The sequence below is a fragment of the Falco cherrug genome, chromosome 5 (genome assembly GCF_023634085.1).
Source record: "Falco cherrug isolate bFalChe1 chromosome 5, bFalChe1.pri, whole genome shotgun sequence".
Lineage (NCBI taxonomy): Eukaryota > Metazoa > Chordata > Aves > Falconiformes > Falconidae > Falco > Falco cherrug.
Window position 1 is genome coordinate 58170690 of NC_073701.1, and position 17209 is coordinate 58187898.

At 39.9% G+C, this 17209-nt stretch overlaps 1 protein-coding gene across 3 annotated transcripts in view; it reads left to right on the forward strand.

Annotated features, from left to right (window-relative positions):
• Nucleotides 1–17209, forward strand: part of TBC1D15 (TBC1 domain family member 15) — a 37235-nt gene continuing 20026 nt past the window's right edge. Inside the window, exons 1-5 of one of the 3 annotated variants that reach the window (XM_055710549.1) lie at nucleotides 1–197; nucleotides 10426–10524; nucleotides 10764–10838; nucleotides 11566–11704; nucleotides 13293–13503. In XM_055710549.1, coding sequence (XP_055566524.1) covers nucleotides 174–197; nucleotides 10426–10524; nucleotides 10764–10838; nucleotides 11566–11704; nucleotides 13293–13503 — 548 coding nt within the window. In that variant the 5' untranslated portion in view covers nucleotides 1–173. Of the gene's footprint in view, nucleotides 198–697; nucleotides 811–10425; nucleotides 10525–10763; nucleotides 10839–11565; nucleotides 11705–13292; nucleotides 13504–17209 lie in introns of those variants that run through there. The other 2 variants (XM_055710548.1, XM_055710550.1) reach the window with 2 other exon arrangements.

A 17209-nucleotide genomic window follows, 5' to 3' on the forward strand; every position in this document is an offset into this window, starting at 1 on the left:
GTGGCCGGCGCGCTTCTCCCTGCCCCGGCGCTGGCGGCGGCGGCGGTGGCGCTTGCTCCGCCCGAGTGCGCCTGCGCCGCCCGCCCGGCCGCGGAGGGGCTGACGGGGGTTGTTGTGGAGCGGCGGGGAAGCACGTGAAGAGCGCAACGTCATCATAAACACTCGTAGGCAACATGGCGGCGCCTCCGAGCGGCAAGGTAACGGGGGCGGGCTGGGCCCGGGTCCCGCGCGGGCGGCCGTGGCTGCCGTCCTCGCCCCTCGGGTGCCTCGCCGTGTCCGGGCTGGGGTCGTCCCAGCTGTCGGGCCGCGGGAAGGGGCGGCCGGGCCCCTGCGTGGGTGCCTATCCTCCCCTCGGGACCCGGGCCCACCCCTCGGGACCCGGGCCGTCCCGCCTTCGGGCGGGCCTGGGTCTGGCGGCGGCGGCGGACGCGGGCCCATTGCGCCGCCCGGCGCGGCTGCGCGGGAGGGGGTCGCGGCCGGCGGGCCGGGCTTGGGCCCTGTCCGGCGCGGGTGCGGCGGCACGTCGCAGCGCCAGCCGCCCCGGCAGCGTCCCACGCCGCCCCGACTCGGCTCCGGGCTGCGCGGAGAGCCGGCCCCGGTGCGGGAAGAGGCCGTTCTCCGCCGGAGGTGGGCAGCCCCGGAGCCGGGGCTTGGCCTCCGCGGAGCAGGCTCTGAGGCTGAGGTGGAGGAAGGAGACATGTTCTGTCTACCGGCCGCCTGTCCCAGGGGTGCTGCTGGACGTCGCTGGCCTCTCTCCTGGCCCGTGCGCCGGTAGCCGGTGGATACAGAGCCTCGTCAGTGGGTAACTTGGTAACGTCAAGATTTTTGCGTGCCCTATCGCTGCCGAGCGTTCCTGAATGAAACGGTGGGGCTTGACGCGGGTTCAAGTGTCTGGCCTAGTTTGAGGACACAGGAGGAAAGGTATCGGCAGCTGCCTCCCTCCTCCCCACCAACAGATCCGAGTTGTGTCCATATGGTTTTATTGTAGAAGTATTTTCATTCCGTGACTGTTTTCTAAAAGTGTTTCTTTGCAATGCTGGGCTCCCAAGCACGTGGATCATTTTTCTGAGATTTAATATCGTAGTGTAGTGCCTGACTGTATGTAGCCACGTTTAGAATGTGATAATCTTCAAGTTCACTTTTCCAGCATATGGCAGCAAATGACTATTTCAGCTCACGCTGATCTCGGCATAAGAGAGCATATGTAATTAGTTGTGTCTGTGCATCTCTGAGGGTGCCGAGAAGTGCATTTAGCTAGCTGGAAAATTCAGTAGAGATTTTGCTTGTGCCAGTTTTCCATACCTGTTTCAACCAGAACTGATGGGGCAGGCAATTTGTTCAGTTGGAGTTGTTAAAACTTTGAGTTCTTTACTGCTCTTAGGTGCCGTAAATGTAAGGATAGTCATACTGTCCTCCAAGCTGTTTCTAGCTATGTACATCCATTTTTTATGTATACAGAGAAAAGTTACTCTTCTGGTTTTGTCCATTTTAAGGTCAGTCTAGCAGTTTACTGGATGGTGGTAAATATTTTCTTTCTGCAGCTTTTTATTTTTTCCCCCCACATAGTTTTTTATTGGGATCTTCTTCAGGAAGTTTCTCCTGAAAGCAGCTATATTATCATAGTTTATATGAGAGGCTAAAACTATTGTGAATTAGTAGTTTGTAAATTTGCTACATATTCATTGTTCCTTTTTTAAAAAAAAAAGTCTGTCTGAGACTAAATCTCTTAAGATGTTACAAAACTCTGTTTCAGTTATTCCACATCCACAATACTAATGCACATGGTTAATGCAACTGCTAGTTCAGTAACGTTCTTTGCCATGTCTCTCTTGATACAGAGAAAAAATGACACTTGTGTTTTCTCTGACTTCGTGAAGTGGCTGGGCTGATGTGAAGTTTCACTGCTCTCAGTAGGAGCGGTTCCATCCTCTAGACCTACCTGCCTGTGTGTTGCACTTCTGCTTGCTTGGTAACTGTGCTCCTTTGATCTCTGGGTGATTTCATTTAGCAGGCTGAAAGAGTACATTGAACTGTGTGTGCTTATTTTTGGCTGGGTTAGTTTTCTATTGGTCTAAGGAGCACATTGGATCACAAATTGTTCCTTTGGGTGGCAGCAGGATTTTAGAATGGCTCACAAACTAGTGAAACTTCACTCCAGATGGAATAAACACAGTGTAAGGTGGTACAGACCCAGAATTCTCACTTAAAGCATTTTGCTTTCCAGTGTGTTTCCAAGCTATGGATGTCCTACATTAATTACATTTTTCCTTTTGGCCGTGTTGTAATGAGGTGTTTCAGGTGGTGAGTTTCTGATAGAGTAGTAGGCATTAGTATGTGGGGTGCTTCAGTCTCATTTGGCAGATTTTATCACATGAAAGTAATGTGTGTGTGCTTTTCTGCAAAAATATCACACAAAGTAATTCCCATGGAATGCACATGGTAATATATTAAGCAGCTGGGATAGCCTGCATTGTCTCAGCTTTCATGAAATCTTGTTTCAGCAAACCATGGAAGGTTGTGGTTTCCATTACATTTTTACCCTGTTTGCCTTCCCCCTTCTCTATCACATTTTTTTCCCCCCAGACATCATTTAATATCAGTGGATTCACAGTGTGGCTATTTGATGTTGTCTCTGGCTTCTGCTCCATATGTTAATAGGATATGAATTATAAATTTGATTACCTCATCTAACTGTATGTACTAGTTTACTTGGGATTTTTGTCCTATTTGTTTCTTCTTGCTGCTTTGTATCTTGGGAGGTTCTTTTCATTTTCTCTATATGGTTAACTCTGTTCTGGAAGACTTAAGTGAATGCTGTTGAGTTCTGGAGTCGTGACTCATTCTTTATTAATGACCAACTGCACTAGAACAGTGTGAGCTTTAGTTTTTCTCCCTTTCTTAGAGTTGCTGTTTTTTTCTGCAAGTGACTTGGCAGTAAGGTCTTTCATTTTTGGTACTTTTGACTATATGCATGAAAGCAAGTATATTTTCTCTTTCTTGCTTAGCAAATGGCAGTTTGTTTTCCTTATTTCAGAGGACTAACCTTGGGTTCACCCTTATAACGGAAAACCAGGGTAGAAAATGAGGTAAAAAGTTGTGTATGGGGAGGAGTACAAACATCAACTTTAGTCTGTTAGTGTATAGGCTATTATGAAAGCTGATCTAAAGACAGTAATGATTTCTGTTTTATGCTCTTGGTGTTCAGAGTATTTTCAGCACATGGGCTGTTAGATCTTTCTCAGATTACCAATTGACACATCGTCTGTCAGGGATGGTTTTTTTTCACTTGCCTGTGTCCTTGCTCTTAAAGTTACAGAGCTTTAACTGGCCAAACATCTGAGCTTCAGGTCTAAGCTCAGGTGTTTGGCCAGTTCAGCTACTAGAAGTGTTCAAGTAGCACTGCAGCTACTGCTAAACAATAATGCTGTGGTAAATGCTGTAGTGTTGTCGGGGGGTAGTGTGTGGGTTTGCTGTTGAGGGCTGTTTTTGTAGCCAGGACCAGCAAAGAGATTTAAAATATAGTCTGTTAAAATTAGCTTTTCATCCTTCAGGTAGTTTGTAGGCACAGATATAGCAGATTATTTTAGATGTATATATATTCTGTGGAGTAGGCAGTGTCTTGCTGCACCTTCTACTAGTTAAATTTTGGGGCACAGAGACTCCTATACTATGCATTGTTGTGCCATTTTATTAAGCACTTGATTTAAAACCTTCATTGTGACTTTTTCAGCCTTTATAATTTATGATGTACGGAATCATAATCCTTTCTGAATATATTGTACTTCATAGGTTTTCTTTGTGAATGGAAGCTTTTGCCTCTTTTGAATTTAGTTATGGTTTCATTATGCTTGAATGTAGAGCAGTTCACTGATAATTCTGAAATTTCTTGATATTCTTTCTGTTTTCTATTTATGAAAGGTTTCTCTTGCAGAAGTGTTCATGGTAGAAGTAGTGTGTTACCACCTCAAGCTCTTACTCTCAGTACCCTGAATAGACTTGTATCTTCACTGGTATCTCATGTTGCACAAGTAGCAGAAGTACTTTGTGGTTCAAGAAATCTTGAGTGCACTAAAGGCAGAACTTGAAAAACCTAACTGTTGTCAAGCGGGAAATCTTTCTTACACTATGTGGTTCCTAGTGTTGTGAGCTTTCTCCTGTTTGTCACAACATGAACAGTATTTGTGGGATTTCCCACCCCTTAGAAACTTGGTGTTTGTAAGACTTTAACTCTTTTAAGTAAAGTAGCAGGGCATGAGATTTTGCTGTCATAGGCAGAAGGTTGAGCCATAGGCTCAGCAAACAGATGTGTAAGGTTACAGCTTTACATTTTTCTTAAAATTGAAATGCCAGAAATTGTAACATCTTCTGTGGAGCAGAAGGTCATGTTGGTCAAGTAGTGTTACCTTGATGCTTTGCAGAGCACTCAAATGTTTCGGCATGTCTGCTTTCAGTGATCAGATTATTAATGTAGTAGGTACTTTGATGTGCCTGGTGACAGTTTAGCAGTGGATGTGTGAATAAGCTCCGGGGAAACCTCAGCTATTCCAAAGAGGGAGATGGAAATTAAAGCAGCATAATGCAGTTTTTTAAGTTGCATTATGTTTCTTGTAACTTAAAGCACAGCTCTAAACTAAGGTGCTTCCTTTTGTGGATGTAAGGTCTCTCAGGATAACCGTTGTCTAAACTGGATTTATTTTATTGGCCTGTAGTTGTTTCCTTACTGTGTTGCATCTTTCTGTTTACCTTCAGTCAGAATCTGAAAATAAGATGCTGTACAGCTGCTATATCTGTTGTTAATGTTTGCAGGCAGACCCATTTTTCCTTAATTTGTAGTCTGTGGAGCATTCAGACTTTCTTACTCGGTCGCTTTCTTACAAGCACGCCTACTTGCTGCTTCAGCTGTTGAATCCACAACGAGGTCCTCTACCCAATTCTCTAATATGAGCCAAAAATGAAGTAAATGCTATTGAAAAGTTGTTAGAATTGGGATTTGTACAGTGCTGTAGCTACTTAATGACTGGAGGGCAGTGGCTGCTTCACTGTGTAAGTGCTGCAAGCTGCATCTGGCATGAGAAGCTGGATGGCATCTTGGCAGAGCAGTGCGGGCCCCGAGCTGTACGCTCTGGCAGAAAAGGAGAGCGAGCTGGATAAGAGCAGAGGGAGAGACAGTATGAAGTGTCTGAAAGATGGGACTAGCTGACTACCTGGGAGAGTTGCTGTGCTGCTCCATTCTTTCAAGTGTCCTGTGTTTGGCAGTTTGTTGGTGTGTGACAGAGGTAAGAGCAAAGAGTATAAGGTATGAACAGTCAGTGCATGTGGCATCAGCTAGTACTTAGGTGCCCAGCACATGCAGGGTGGGAAATACATGGGTGAGGAGGGCAGGACCACCCTGTTCTGTGGTAGCCCCACATCCTAGCTCCTTTTTTGTTGGCTTCTACACCTCGTCTTTGGATGCAGCGTTGTTGTCTTTCACTAGCTGATAGCACAGGGCTGTAAATTGCTGTCAAATGGCAGGCGTTTATTTCCAAAGCTTTGCTTGTGTTCTGGCATATACTGTAATTGCTGATGTGGTATGCTGAAGGCCACCTGCTCGCCTATGTCCTTGGCAAAAAAAGTTACATTGTCTGGTGACTGCTCATTGTAAGCAGTACAATGAGCTGGAGGTACAAATTGTCTGTGCTGTGTCCTTACAGTATTAAGAATGATACAGTTTTTCTCAGCAGATGTTACTGGGACAACAGTGGGACTTCAGGAAGCTATTTTCTGCTGGACAGGGAATATAAATATTTGAACAGTTTTCCAGAACCTTAACTAGCATATGACATGACATGTAAACTGAGCCTACATCCTGCTGCTTCCCTCTGTTTTTTTTATAGTAGGTGGGTAGGGAGCTATTGCTCAGTGCAGCTTTCCTGAATTTTGTGCTGTGGTTCCCTGTTCCTACAGACCCTCTGTCATCTATGAAGTGGAATAGCTGTGGTCTCTGCGCAACGCAGCGCTTTTAATGGCTGAGTAGAATGAATTGTGATTTTGCCTTTGACTTCTGTAGTGCCCCTGGAAAAAAACCTAAAAAGCAGGTCAAAGTGGCTTAGCAGCAGCATTTGGAAACTCTTACATCAATTTCTAGTTTTTGGTAGGATTATGAATCAAATAGGTAGTAGGTCTAGTTTTCATTCTGTAGAACTGGAAAAATAAATGTGGTGTAAGTCATGCTTGCATGTTGCAAGTGTGGACTTGCTTGACAGGAAAGACCTATGAACATAAGCTGCTCGGGTACATATTATTGCAAACTTGAAATTTTAAGATTATTAAAAAGTAATACTTAAATCGTGCAAACTTCTCTCTCTCTTCTCTTCCCCCCCCCCCCCCCCCCCCCGCCCTTTCTCCATCATTTCTTCATAGAAAAAAGTTGCCAACTGAGTGCTTTTACAGTGGTAGGTTTCCTTTAAGTAGTCATGCTATAGGTGAATAAATCTGGAAACAGTTTTGCATAGAGCTAGCTTTAAGCTAGTAAGATGTCTGAAAATCTTTGAGTAATTCTGATAAATGTACATCTACCAGACAGAATTACAATTTGTTTGAAATGAAGTAATTTTCAAAGTTATTTAGCTCCTGTCACATTACACCTTGTTGGTTGTGTTAGTGTGTGCTTTTGACAAACACTCTAATGTTCTTTTTTCATTGGGCCTGGCTTGCATGTATGTAATAACATCTAAACCTGAGGAGGATGCATCTCCATGGACAGTTCAACAGATGTTTGCAAATAGGTGTAGAAGAAAACAAAAGAATCATTGCTTAAATCTGTAGTTAGGCCTTTAATGGTGAGACAACTTTTTTGGCCTCGAGCATCTGAGCAACATAAGCTGCTCTTCTTCCCTGGGGTTCTGTTTCCATGACCAGTGGGTTGACTATGCAGAGCACAGGTGTCTTACTGGGTGGATGGGCTGTAATATACATATGTATATAATGTGAGGAATACTTTTAGGTTTTGATTAAAATCCTAGGGACATGATGACTTGCCTAATTACCTATGGTGTGCATTTCTTAACATGAACTTGTCTTTTTTCATGATGGGCTTGTTGATGTTGACTTAAAGGAGGAGTGATGGCTCTAATCATATGAAAAGAAAATGAAAGATTGAGCTTGACTCTACCTATTTCTCACCTTTGAAAAAGAGACCATGATGAAATATGTAAAACAAAGAATAGTACAAAACCAAGGTGAGCCAGTAGTGTGTTTTCGTGTCTCAAAGAAGCGTAATTGACTAACTGAACAGGTGACATTTTTTAAAACTCTTGAGATGTTCACACACTGTGTAATAAGGCCTTTCCAGATCACAGTCCTCTGTCACTGAAGGCAAAAAGTTATCAAGATGTAGCGGAGATGAGGTGGTTTTTCTATGCAGGTGGTGTTGACAGGTAATACTGTTGCAGGTTTTGGTCAGATTTTTGGGGTTATAGTGACTTTAACTGCTAATAAGGGGGCAAAGGTTTTACTGTCCTGCCCTGTTCATATCTAGGTCCTTCTGCTCCCTCCATGCATAACGGAATCTCACTACGTAGATTTTGTGTATACAATTTACACAGGTCCTTAGTGTTTAATGATGCTTCTGATCATCCTCCAACATTTGCTGTCTGTTCTCCCACATCTTATTTCAAGGTACTTATCTTAAATGTTCTGCAGTAACCTGCTGTTCAGGCAAGCGGCAGTGTATGCTGCTGTTGCCTGATTTTGAAATGTCTGTTTTCCTGGCTGCTTGAAATGTTCATGTGTGCTGATTGAGGAGGCATTTGCCTGATTGTTGGGCAGCGGAGGCACTGAGCTCATACATACGTTTGTGGGCCACTTGGTTTGTGGGGTTGGGCTGCAGTGTTACAGGAATTACCAACTAATGGATGTTTCTTTACCCACATGTAACTGTTGGTATACTGTCTTTCAATTTGATACTTTCCTTAGTACTCGTGTGTGTAATTTTATGTTACTTACCATCTTCGAATTGGCTAATAGCTTGCCAGTGCTGTAATACCAGAAAACAAAAATCTATCACAAACTACATTTTACTGTAAGATGCTATAAGAGTACTTAGTACCGTTTTTGCATTTTCAGGTTGCAAAAAACATTGTGTGAAATATGACTGTCCAGTGTAGCTAATCTTCAGGTGCTACCACTATAAAAACATGTTCCTGAAATCAGCTTATTCAAATTGAGGTATGGAGTTACCTTACATAGTACTGCTGAACTTACCTTACATAGAACTGCAGCTCAGTATTTCAGATGATTCAAAGATGGTAACTTCCAAAATATTTTGCAGTGGGATGAGCTGTTAAAGCATTTCCTAGATGACCTTTTATAAGACTAATGACATGCCTTTCTTCAAATTAGTTAGATTATTGCATCTGCTAGACTGCCATCTCTGTGACTCAACGTTTTTTTTCAGTGATATAAAAAGATAGCACTTGTTAAACTCACTCATGTGAAATATTTGATAACATTTGGAAAAAATAAATACAAGATTGCACCCCTTACTTGATAATACTGAATCCCAGCAGCTTGGACTTCTGGCCTTTCAAAATTGGAGATTTTTTTTCTCTTGAGTAACAGTAGGAGGGAAATAAGCTGCACTGTGAGAAGCCCAGTGTTTCACAGATACCCTCCAAACTTCTGAGCATGTCCTCACTTCCTCAGTTTTATTGCCTGTTTTGGTGAAGCAGGGGGCAGGGAGCTGGATCTGTTATGAAGAGCAATGTAGAATTTTTCAGTTACATGATAACTGTGGCATTGGGAACATGTTTGCCTTTCCTGTGGAAGGAAGTGTTTGTCCTGAGAGATTAATGGATGGAAAATAATAAAAAATATTAGATTGCGTGCCTTCTAGACTGAGAAAGTATACTTTGATACTTAGGAACGTTATTAGCAGGAACATACTTCTACCACTGTAACTCTGGTACAAATAGGTGGGTTTTTTCCTTGGGACAGCTGTAGCAGTGATTCATCACTTTGGTTCAGACTTCTGACTGGTTATGGTGATAGATCAGGTCCAAAGAGATAGAAGGTACAATTTAACTAAATTCCAAAGTTGCCTTGTTTAAACAGGGACTGAATTTAAAAACTGGTTATTTGGTAGAAATAGTGGGAGAATCTTTTTTGTTAGAAAAGAGAGTAAAGCTCTTGAGAGAAGAGGAAAGAAGGCTTCCAATATTTTGAAAGTAACTTGAAGTTAATAAACCTTCAAGAGGGAGATTTCTTCCGAGTGATATTTCTGTGATTAAACAGGACACTTCAGAAATTTCTTGCTTGTATAAAGTGAAGAGAATTAAGAGTTAACTGAATTTTATTCCTATTTTTAAGCTCTGTGTTCTTGTCTGCCTTGTTAAGCTTGCACACTTTTAGTTTACTGACCTGACTGCAAATGTGATGATATTAAAAACTTGGTAAACGAGTAAGTTGAGAAAGAGATACTGATATTTTAGTACCAAAGAAATAAAATACCTGGCTTTGATTAGACAAGAATTATTAGGGCTTGCCTTTAAAAGTATTTATTTGTTAAGGCAGTGTTCGCAGCTTTGTGTGAAATTAACATGAATGTAAAGAAATTACTGTTACTGTTCGATGTATTTCACTTCCACAAAATCAAAGTTTGGTATATTAGGGACTTTCCACTCTTAGAGAGCTTAAAACAGAACCTGTTTACATTATTTGTAGAGCTTTTAAGAGTATGTCTAGCATGTAGTTTTGGAGAGCCTGCTGAATTATGACAGACAAGAATTCTCTGGTTTCCTTTTTTATTTATGAGCATGATCAGAATACTGTAAAAAGTTTTGTAAATGCTTAAATGCACAAGTTACGTGGGCAGTGTGTATTCCAACAAGCCTCTCTGTCAAATATTCTACCTTTGAAATGGAACCTTTGCCATTCACCCCAAATGTAGGATTGGACCATTATTTAATTTAAGGCTGCAATTTTTTATTTCTGTGGAGTTCATCTTTTGTACACTAGACTGTCCATTTTTAATTTAAATTAAGATTATCATTGCGACACGCGTAAATGAAAAGTGGGGAAAGGCAGACAATGTGAAAAAGCCTTTTAATGTTTTAAAAGCTGTGTAGCATTTCCATATGAACCTTTGCCTGCTGATTTTAAAAAATACTAGGTATTGAATGCATTTTTTGTGATTTACTGGCAAAGTAATAGTAGTATGTTGCTTACCAATTAAGTTCAACAAGTTCCATTTTCTATTGTTTAGTGTTTTAATTAAGTGAAAAACAGTTCTTGGGGGTGAGAAGGAAAGACAGGTAACAAACCCCATGACATGGTAGAGGTGTTCACTTAACTTATAAAGGTGAGTCAAAATGATAGAGCACCACAGGAGAGAGAAAATCTTAGAGTCTTTGGGTTTTTTATTTCATTACCCATTTTGTGTTATAGGTTGTCTATGAGCAAGAAGGAGTTTTCATTCATTCATCTTGCAGAAAAAATGATGACCAGGACAGCTTAATATCAGGAGTGCTGCGTGTCATAGAAAAGGTATTTGCATAATGCAGTTACGGAAACTTCATATATTTGTTGGCAGAGCACATAACTTGTTTGGCAAACCTTTTACATGTCTTCAGAATTTTGTAAATGACCAAACACCATATAATGTTTGACATAGTCTTCATCATTTATATATATGTCAGTTGTATTGTAATCATACAGTGAGTAAATAGGGAGATATGTACTTTGCTGTGTAGTATTTAATAATTTTATGATTATTTGTACTGTAGGAAAATGAAGTAATAGTAGACTGGAGACCACTGGATGATACTTTGGATACTTCTAATATCCTTTGTGCTGGAAAGGTATGTTTGTTAGTTATCAACGTTCGTCATGCTGTTCCTCCAGAGATTTTATTTTGTGTTCTTATATGTGGGTGTTCTCATAACTGGAAGCAAAGTCTATTTATGTGATGATCATTGATATTAATAGCTACATGTAGGAATCATATTTGTGAACTGCAGCCCAGTTCATGTTATTGGGGTACACGTGTAGGTGACTCTGTTTAGTTTTTACTTGGTACATATATAAAATAGAAGGGGACTATTGTATAAATAGTAAAGACCACATGAATGTAAGTGTATCATGATCACCAGTCACCCTGCATCTACTATGTTGTAGTCTGGTGATTCACTCTCTGTAATTAGACTCAAAACAGAGAGGTATTGTTGTAATGCAGAATACAAATAAAAGTCTATGGGGGTACCAAGATGCAGTGATATGTGGTATTTAAGTAGTATTAAGAGGATGTGACTAAAGAAGATTGAAGTTTTACACTTAAAAACTTTATGTTGGTAGAGTCTGCAAAAGAGGCTAGGATATTTAGGACCATTTTGAATTTGTTAAGACAGACCTCTTAGTCATAAGTCCAAGTTTGCTATGTTGAACTGTATCATGTTTCTTAGGGTTTTAGTACTACAGATTCTCTTAATCTGTGAAAAAGAAGATGCTTATTCTTGTTGAATCTGAGAAACTAGCTCAAATTTAATGCCTTGTGGTTTTTTGATAGTCACTACTTTTTTGTGTGCTCAGGATTCCAGTTCTGTTGTGGAGTGGACTCAAACTCCTAAGGAAAAATGTTCCCAAGCAACAGACCGTCCAAGTAGTTATGAAGCAGAATGGGACATGGTCACCACAGTCTCTTTTAAAAAGAAGCCTCATTCAAATGGAGGTACTTAAAAACTAAGCGTGGGGGGTTTTGTTTTGTTTTTTCTTTATGGTAACTCGTAACTGAAGAATTGCCTTTTAGGTACAGTAAAATGGATTTTTTTAGGAGTTGGAGAGCTGGGAGTCCTTTGTGGTAAGAGGTGAATCTCTGGATGTGGAAAAAAATTAACAGTGGAATAGCTGCTGTGTGCCTCCAATCTATTTTTTTCTTTAAATTACTACAGATTTGTATTGAAAATAAAACTAACTTCTTGCTGTGATGAACATTGGATGATGCAGCAGTTTTATCTGCGTTGGGCTCTTCCATTTTTTCAAACAAATGGAACTTAAACTAGCTGTTTTTTAGAAAGGAAAATGAAGAAACAAGTGGTTTACTTACTCCAGTGCCTTTCCATATTGCAACAGCAGAGGGAGATGGAATGTACAGTTATGTGGTACATGGGTCTTTTTTTTATATCGTCTTTTTTACTTTGACAAAATAATTTTATACCTACATCGCTTTTGTTATAGTGTCTCAGTAGAAATGTTGTAAAGAAAAAAAAAAGTGGGAGAGAAAGGACAGTGATTCTTGAGAAATCTTTCTGCTATAGGAGAATCAGAGGATTTTTCTTTATAGTACTTGTTTTCCCTGTATTACTTCTCAGGCTATAACTGGGGACCATTGTGCTTGGTTCACGATATCTGTGATGGTTTTAAATGTCATCTGTCATGTATGAGTACAGGGTTTGGATTTAAGATTATGAATGTTTTTGGGTGAAGCACAGTCCTTGCTTCTAGGATACTGTGTTTGAGAGGAGCTTTTAGCGCTAGCATGATATAAAGCTAAAACCAGCATCTCTGTCAGGCATAGGATGGTTTATTACATCACTACCTTGAATTGATTTTTCATCTTCAGGCATCAGAGTACATCTAAAGTGAGTGTCAATGAGCACTACTAGCTTGGATTATGCTCTTTGCGCCTTCTCGCTTATTTTTAGTTGCTGTAATTTGATGGGGGCAGGCCAGGGACTGTGCCAGATTCCCCGCAGATATGTTAGCGATTTTGTGTCCTTTGATAAAGTAAAAATTGATCTCTTCTCTTTGAATTTGTATAGTCTTGCACAGAGTGTATACGTTTGCACAGTATGGGAGAGGACTGGGTGAGGAGATTCTCAATTCCTTCTCCCTTCAGTAACAGTCTTACAATACTTGGCTAATACTGTGTGCAATATATAGCATACAGTATTATAATGTGTATCACATTTAGTTTAAGTAGTACTACCTAATGGAGATGCTGGTGGGATTCAGCTCGCTGCTGCAATTTGATAGAGCTGTTGTCCATCTAACTGCTTGTTCACATTTATGAACTGCAGGCGCAGCTTTAGGGGAGCAGTCTCGTGGACTTGCTTATTATTTTAGAAGTGTATAGAAGATGAGGAGGCACAAAGAGAAATCCAGGAATAGCAGCTGCAGTAGGTACTTTATTATTATCAGAACCAGTGCTGGGGTTTGGGTTTTGGGTTTGTTTTTTAAGAACAGTGAGAGATACAAAGCATTTGTAATTGCTAACACTGGAAGTGAAACTAAAATCATGTGATAATTTTGTTTTTAAGATGCTACAGCTCATGCAAATGGAGAAAGCAAGTGGTCGTTCCTGTTCAGTTTGACAGATCTGAAATCAATAAAACAAAACAAAGGAGGCATGGCGTGGTCTTATTTGGTGTTCTGTCTGAAGGATGATGTGAAGCTTCCAGCTCTTCATTTTCATCATGGAGATAGCAAACTATTGATTAAATGCCTTGAAAAGCATGTTGTGCTGAGTGAGTAAGTATCAGACAACTATTGGTTCTGATTTAAAATACAAATTAATGGTTTACTTTAATCTGAAACTCATTACAAAATTAATGCTTCCTAGTGTATTTTCTCTGTTTTTTTATTAGTAGAATAAATTTGCAAGGTGACTGAAATTGTGATTTTTGCATATGCGTTTGGAATGTAGGCTTCAGTTTTAAAATAGTTGGATCAATTTATGAAATTTTTTAGACTCTGTTGAAGTGTTGCTAGCTCCATAATACCTCAGTAGCTCCCTTTAAGTGGATACAAAAGCTTCTCGTGAACACTCACTGTAGACTTAAAACCTTCTTCTTGAACTACTTTTGTTAAATAGGATAATTAGTCTTAAAATTTGAGATCATCTACTTTGTGTGAAGTATCTGAGTATTGACATCAGTGTGTAAGAGAACTTATAGTACTGTCAGCTAAATAAATTTATATATAAATGTTTTCCCCCAGAATTCTGTATGCCTATATTTTCTTGCTGTGGGGAATGTTTCACACTTGATCTTTACTCTTCAAATCAATTTTCTGAATGTGAACATAGCTAGACCCTATCACGGTGTTAAATACTTGGGCTTTGTTGTGTATTTATATTGTGTTACGTCCAAGTTTTTCACTTGGATAAAAGCCTTTTTGATTGGCACAGCATAAATGAAGAATAAAATAAAATGTTCTGCTCTCACCATGTAGGCATAGGTATAATTTAGGAAGTCGAGAGGGTAAATAAGAGTAGATAGAGTATGAAGAAACAATAAGCAGTGAGGTGCAACAGTTACCCTATAACAGGTTTAACATCAGTGTAACAGGTATTCTGTTTTCCAAAGTGTTTTTTTATCATCACTTGCAACATCATATTCTGATGAGAGATTTTGAAGGTGGATAGTGAAATGACTGTGGGAATCATCATAGAGGGCTCTTCTCACATTGGTATCATCAACAAGGTCAGAGTTGCCTTTGACAGGTAAGGAAGGCTGTCACCCAGTAATGCTGTTAGGCTGGAGGGCAAGTTTCTAGAAAGGACATGAGGGTTCTATATTCACTGAACTGATTTGTGAAAGGCTTTGACAGTGCTAAGCTGTGGTGTTGGAGTCTGTGATAATCAGCTGTCAACTGCTTGGAAAAGGTAGCATAGTCAGTGTGAGCAGTCTGTGAAATGGTACTGGCTGTAGCATCGCATGTGAGCTTTTTAACAGGAAAATTCAGGAAGACCAAAGGAGAGGCTATTAGGGGGACAATATAAACATGTAGGTTAAGAATATTGTCTGTACAACTGTAGATTGTGAAATCCTGGATGACAACTTCAGCTTCGATCCTGAGGTGGTGTTTCTTTCTCTAGGTTCTCTTTGACTGCTTCCTTAAACCTTTCATTTAGTTTCCTAATTTCATTACTTCTGCAGGTGCAGGGGAGTATTGTTGTCCTGCCATCCCCCTGCCTCCCTCCCCCTGCCCAGGGAAATTGTTCCTTTTTGATCATACTGCTCTGTGTTTACTTGTTGGTGGATATCTTCTGACCAATTGCTGGTAGGCTAGGACAGGTTTTTGGGGCAACCTATGTAGCTAACACTGAAGCGCACCTCTGTTGTATGGTGAGTCGCTGAAAGGTTTATACCCTATCTGTGTGATCTGTTGCCTGTGTACTGCAGTAATATATTTCAAACCTTCCGCTTCAAATTCCTGTAATGTGTATTTAATGATCAGTCTTAAGTAGGCCTAGTGAGTACATTTGCCAGTGTAGCAAACTGGTTTGCATTAGCTTAATCAAAACTTTCTGTGATTAACTATCCACTAGAAACTTTAAAGTTTTAGATGAAAAATTATCCTTACATCTTCATTCCAGTTAGTCCATTTGAGGCTTTAACAAAAGCAATTTAAAATTGATACTGTTCTTTTTAATTGCCAGTATTTAAGGAGCTTAATATTTGTATATATATATGTGTGTGCATACACACACACACATGTATATACACATAAAAAGCAATAAGCAACAGGGAAGTTGGTAAATGAAAGTGGTTTTGCAGCTACCGATGTGTAATTACACATGCATTAATTTTGGTGGAGTTCCATGTATTTAATGTTGAGACACTTGGACTGAGTTTATTTTATATTTCATATTTTTTGCTCAAAGTTATTAAAATACTTCCAACAAGATAGTGCTGTGCTATGTAACAAGTTATTTTATCTTTTCGTATTTGGGAATTACTTTGTATCTTTTGACTTCGTGGTTGAAGGTTTTTTTTTTTTTAAAAAAAGCAGGAATCTAAACTAACATACCAGAATACCTAAAACCATTTTATTTAGTTGGACACCTAGGCTTGTGGAAGTCAGACATCTAGGTTCTGTCCAGAATTTGCTTGTTGGTTTGTTACTACACATAATGTTAGACAGTTTGTGTTACTAAATGCATTATTTCCAGTTGTATTGAGTCACGTATTGCAAATAATTACACTTTACATTCCTATATAAGGTTAATGCTTATTGGTGAGTCACTGAATGAAAATGAAATAGGTGGTGATTTTGGTTCCTGTTTCAAACACGGTCTCTTTCACATAGTCTTTGGTGAGTGAGCGGGCACTTATTCTTCCTTTATTTGACCCAGAGGATTCTTAATTCTTGTCCTTTGTAGCCTCTTGCCGGGTGCTGTGGACATTTGTCTTGGGACAGTGTAAAACAGCAGCTGTCAGGTGGGGTCAGATGGGGAAGAAACTGTAGAGAGAGAGGCAGTTATGTCCTCGTGTGTCTCTTTTAGAAGGCGGCAGTGGCACAGGGCTTGTGCAATTTGGCCGAGCAGCTGTGCACTGTGGTGTCCAGGAACGCTTACCAGATGAGTTCTCTGCTAAGGTAAAACAGGGAACCTTGAGGTGATGTTCTAGCATTCAGGATGTGCTGAGCTGCTTAGTATTGCCACCTCAAACAGTTCTAAGTGTTGATGAATGCAATAACAGATACTGTGGGAACTTTAAAGCAAAAATCTGAGGTAGCCATGGAAATTAAATTTGAATAAAGTTAAGCACTGAGCTCAGCAGGAACTTCCAGTTTGAATTTTCTTATAGATTCTTCTCTTCCAGTTCAGATCTGCTTCTGGCACCAAATTCTTTTCTGTGGTCTAATCGTGAGTTATGATGATTTTATCTTTTAAGGAAAGAGAAAAGAACAAATATGCCATGTAAGTTGTGGAAATTACAGACTTTAGTCTCGCTAAGTTTCTGTTGCTTCCTAATGATTATTTATGCTTTAATACATGATCTATCTAAGCTTACAACCTCTTTTTAGGAAAAGATGTTTACTCAGCTTTCTGGATGGCAGAAGCAAATAATTGGTAACATAATTACTTGTTATCCCAGCCTCTGGATAATATATGGGATATTGATGTTAAGGTGGAAAGTTCAGTTTTTCTCTAAAATGCCTTTGTCATGGGTACTTCCTTCCAGTGTTCCTATTAACTCAAAAGTTTTTGCCCTTCTCTAACACTGTTCCTTATAAAATATCACATGATTGCTGAAAGTGTGTGTGAAGTGGCTGAACTAGAACAAAATATTTGTAATTCGTTGCTTTAAAGAGTATGTGCTTCCTATTTTGGAGGCACCAGTCTAATATTGAGAAAACACCATGTGTACAGATGACACTTTCTAACTCACAGGATTGAGTTAAATGTTCAGTAAAGTATCTAGCTCACAAATTTGTTTTGAGCATTACC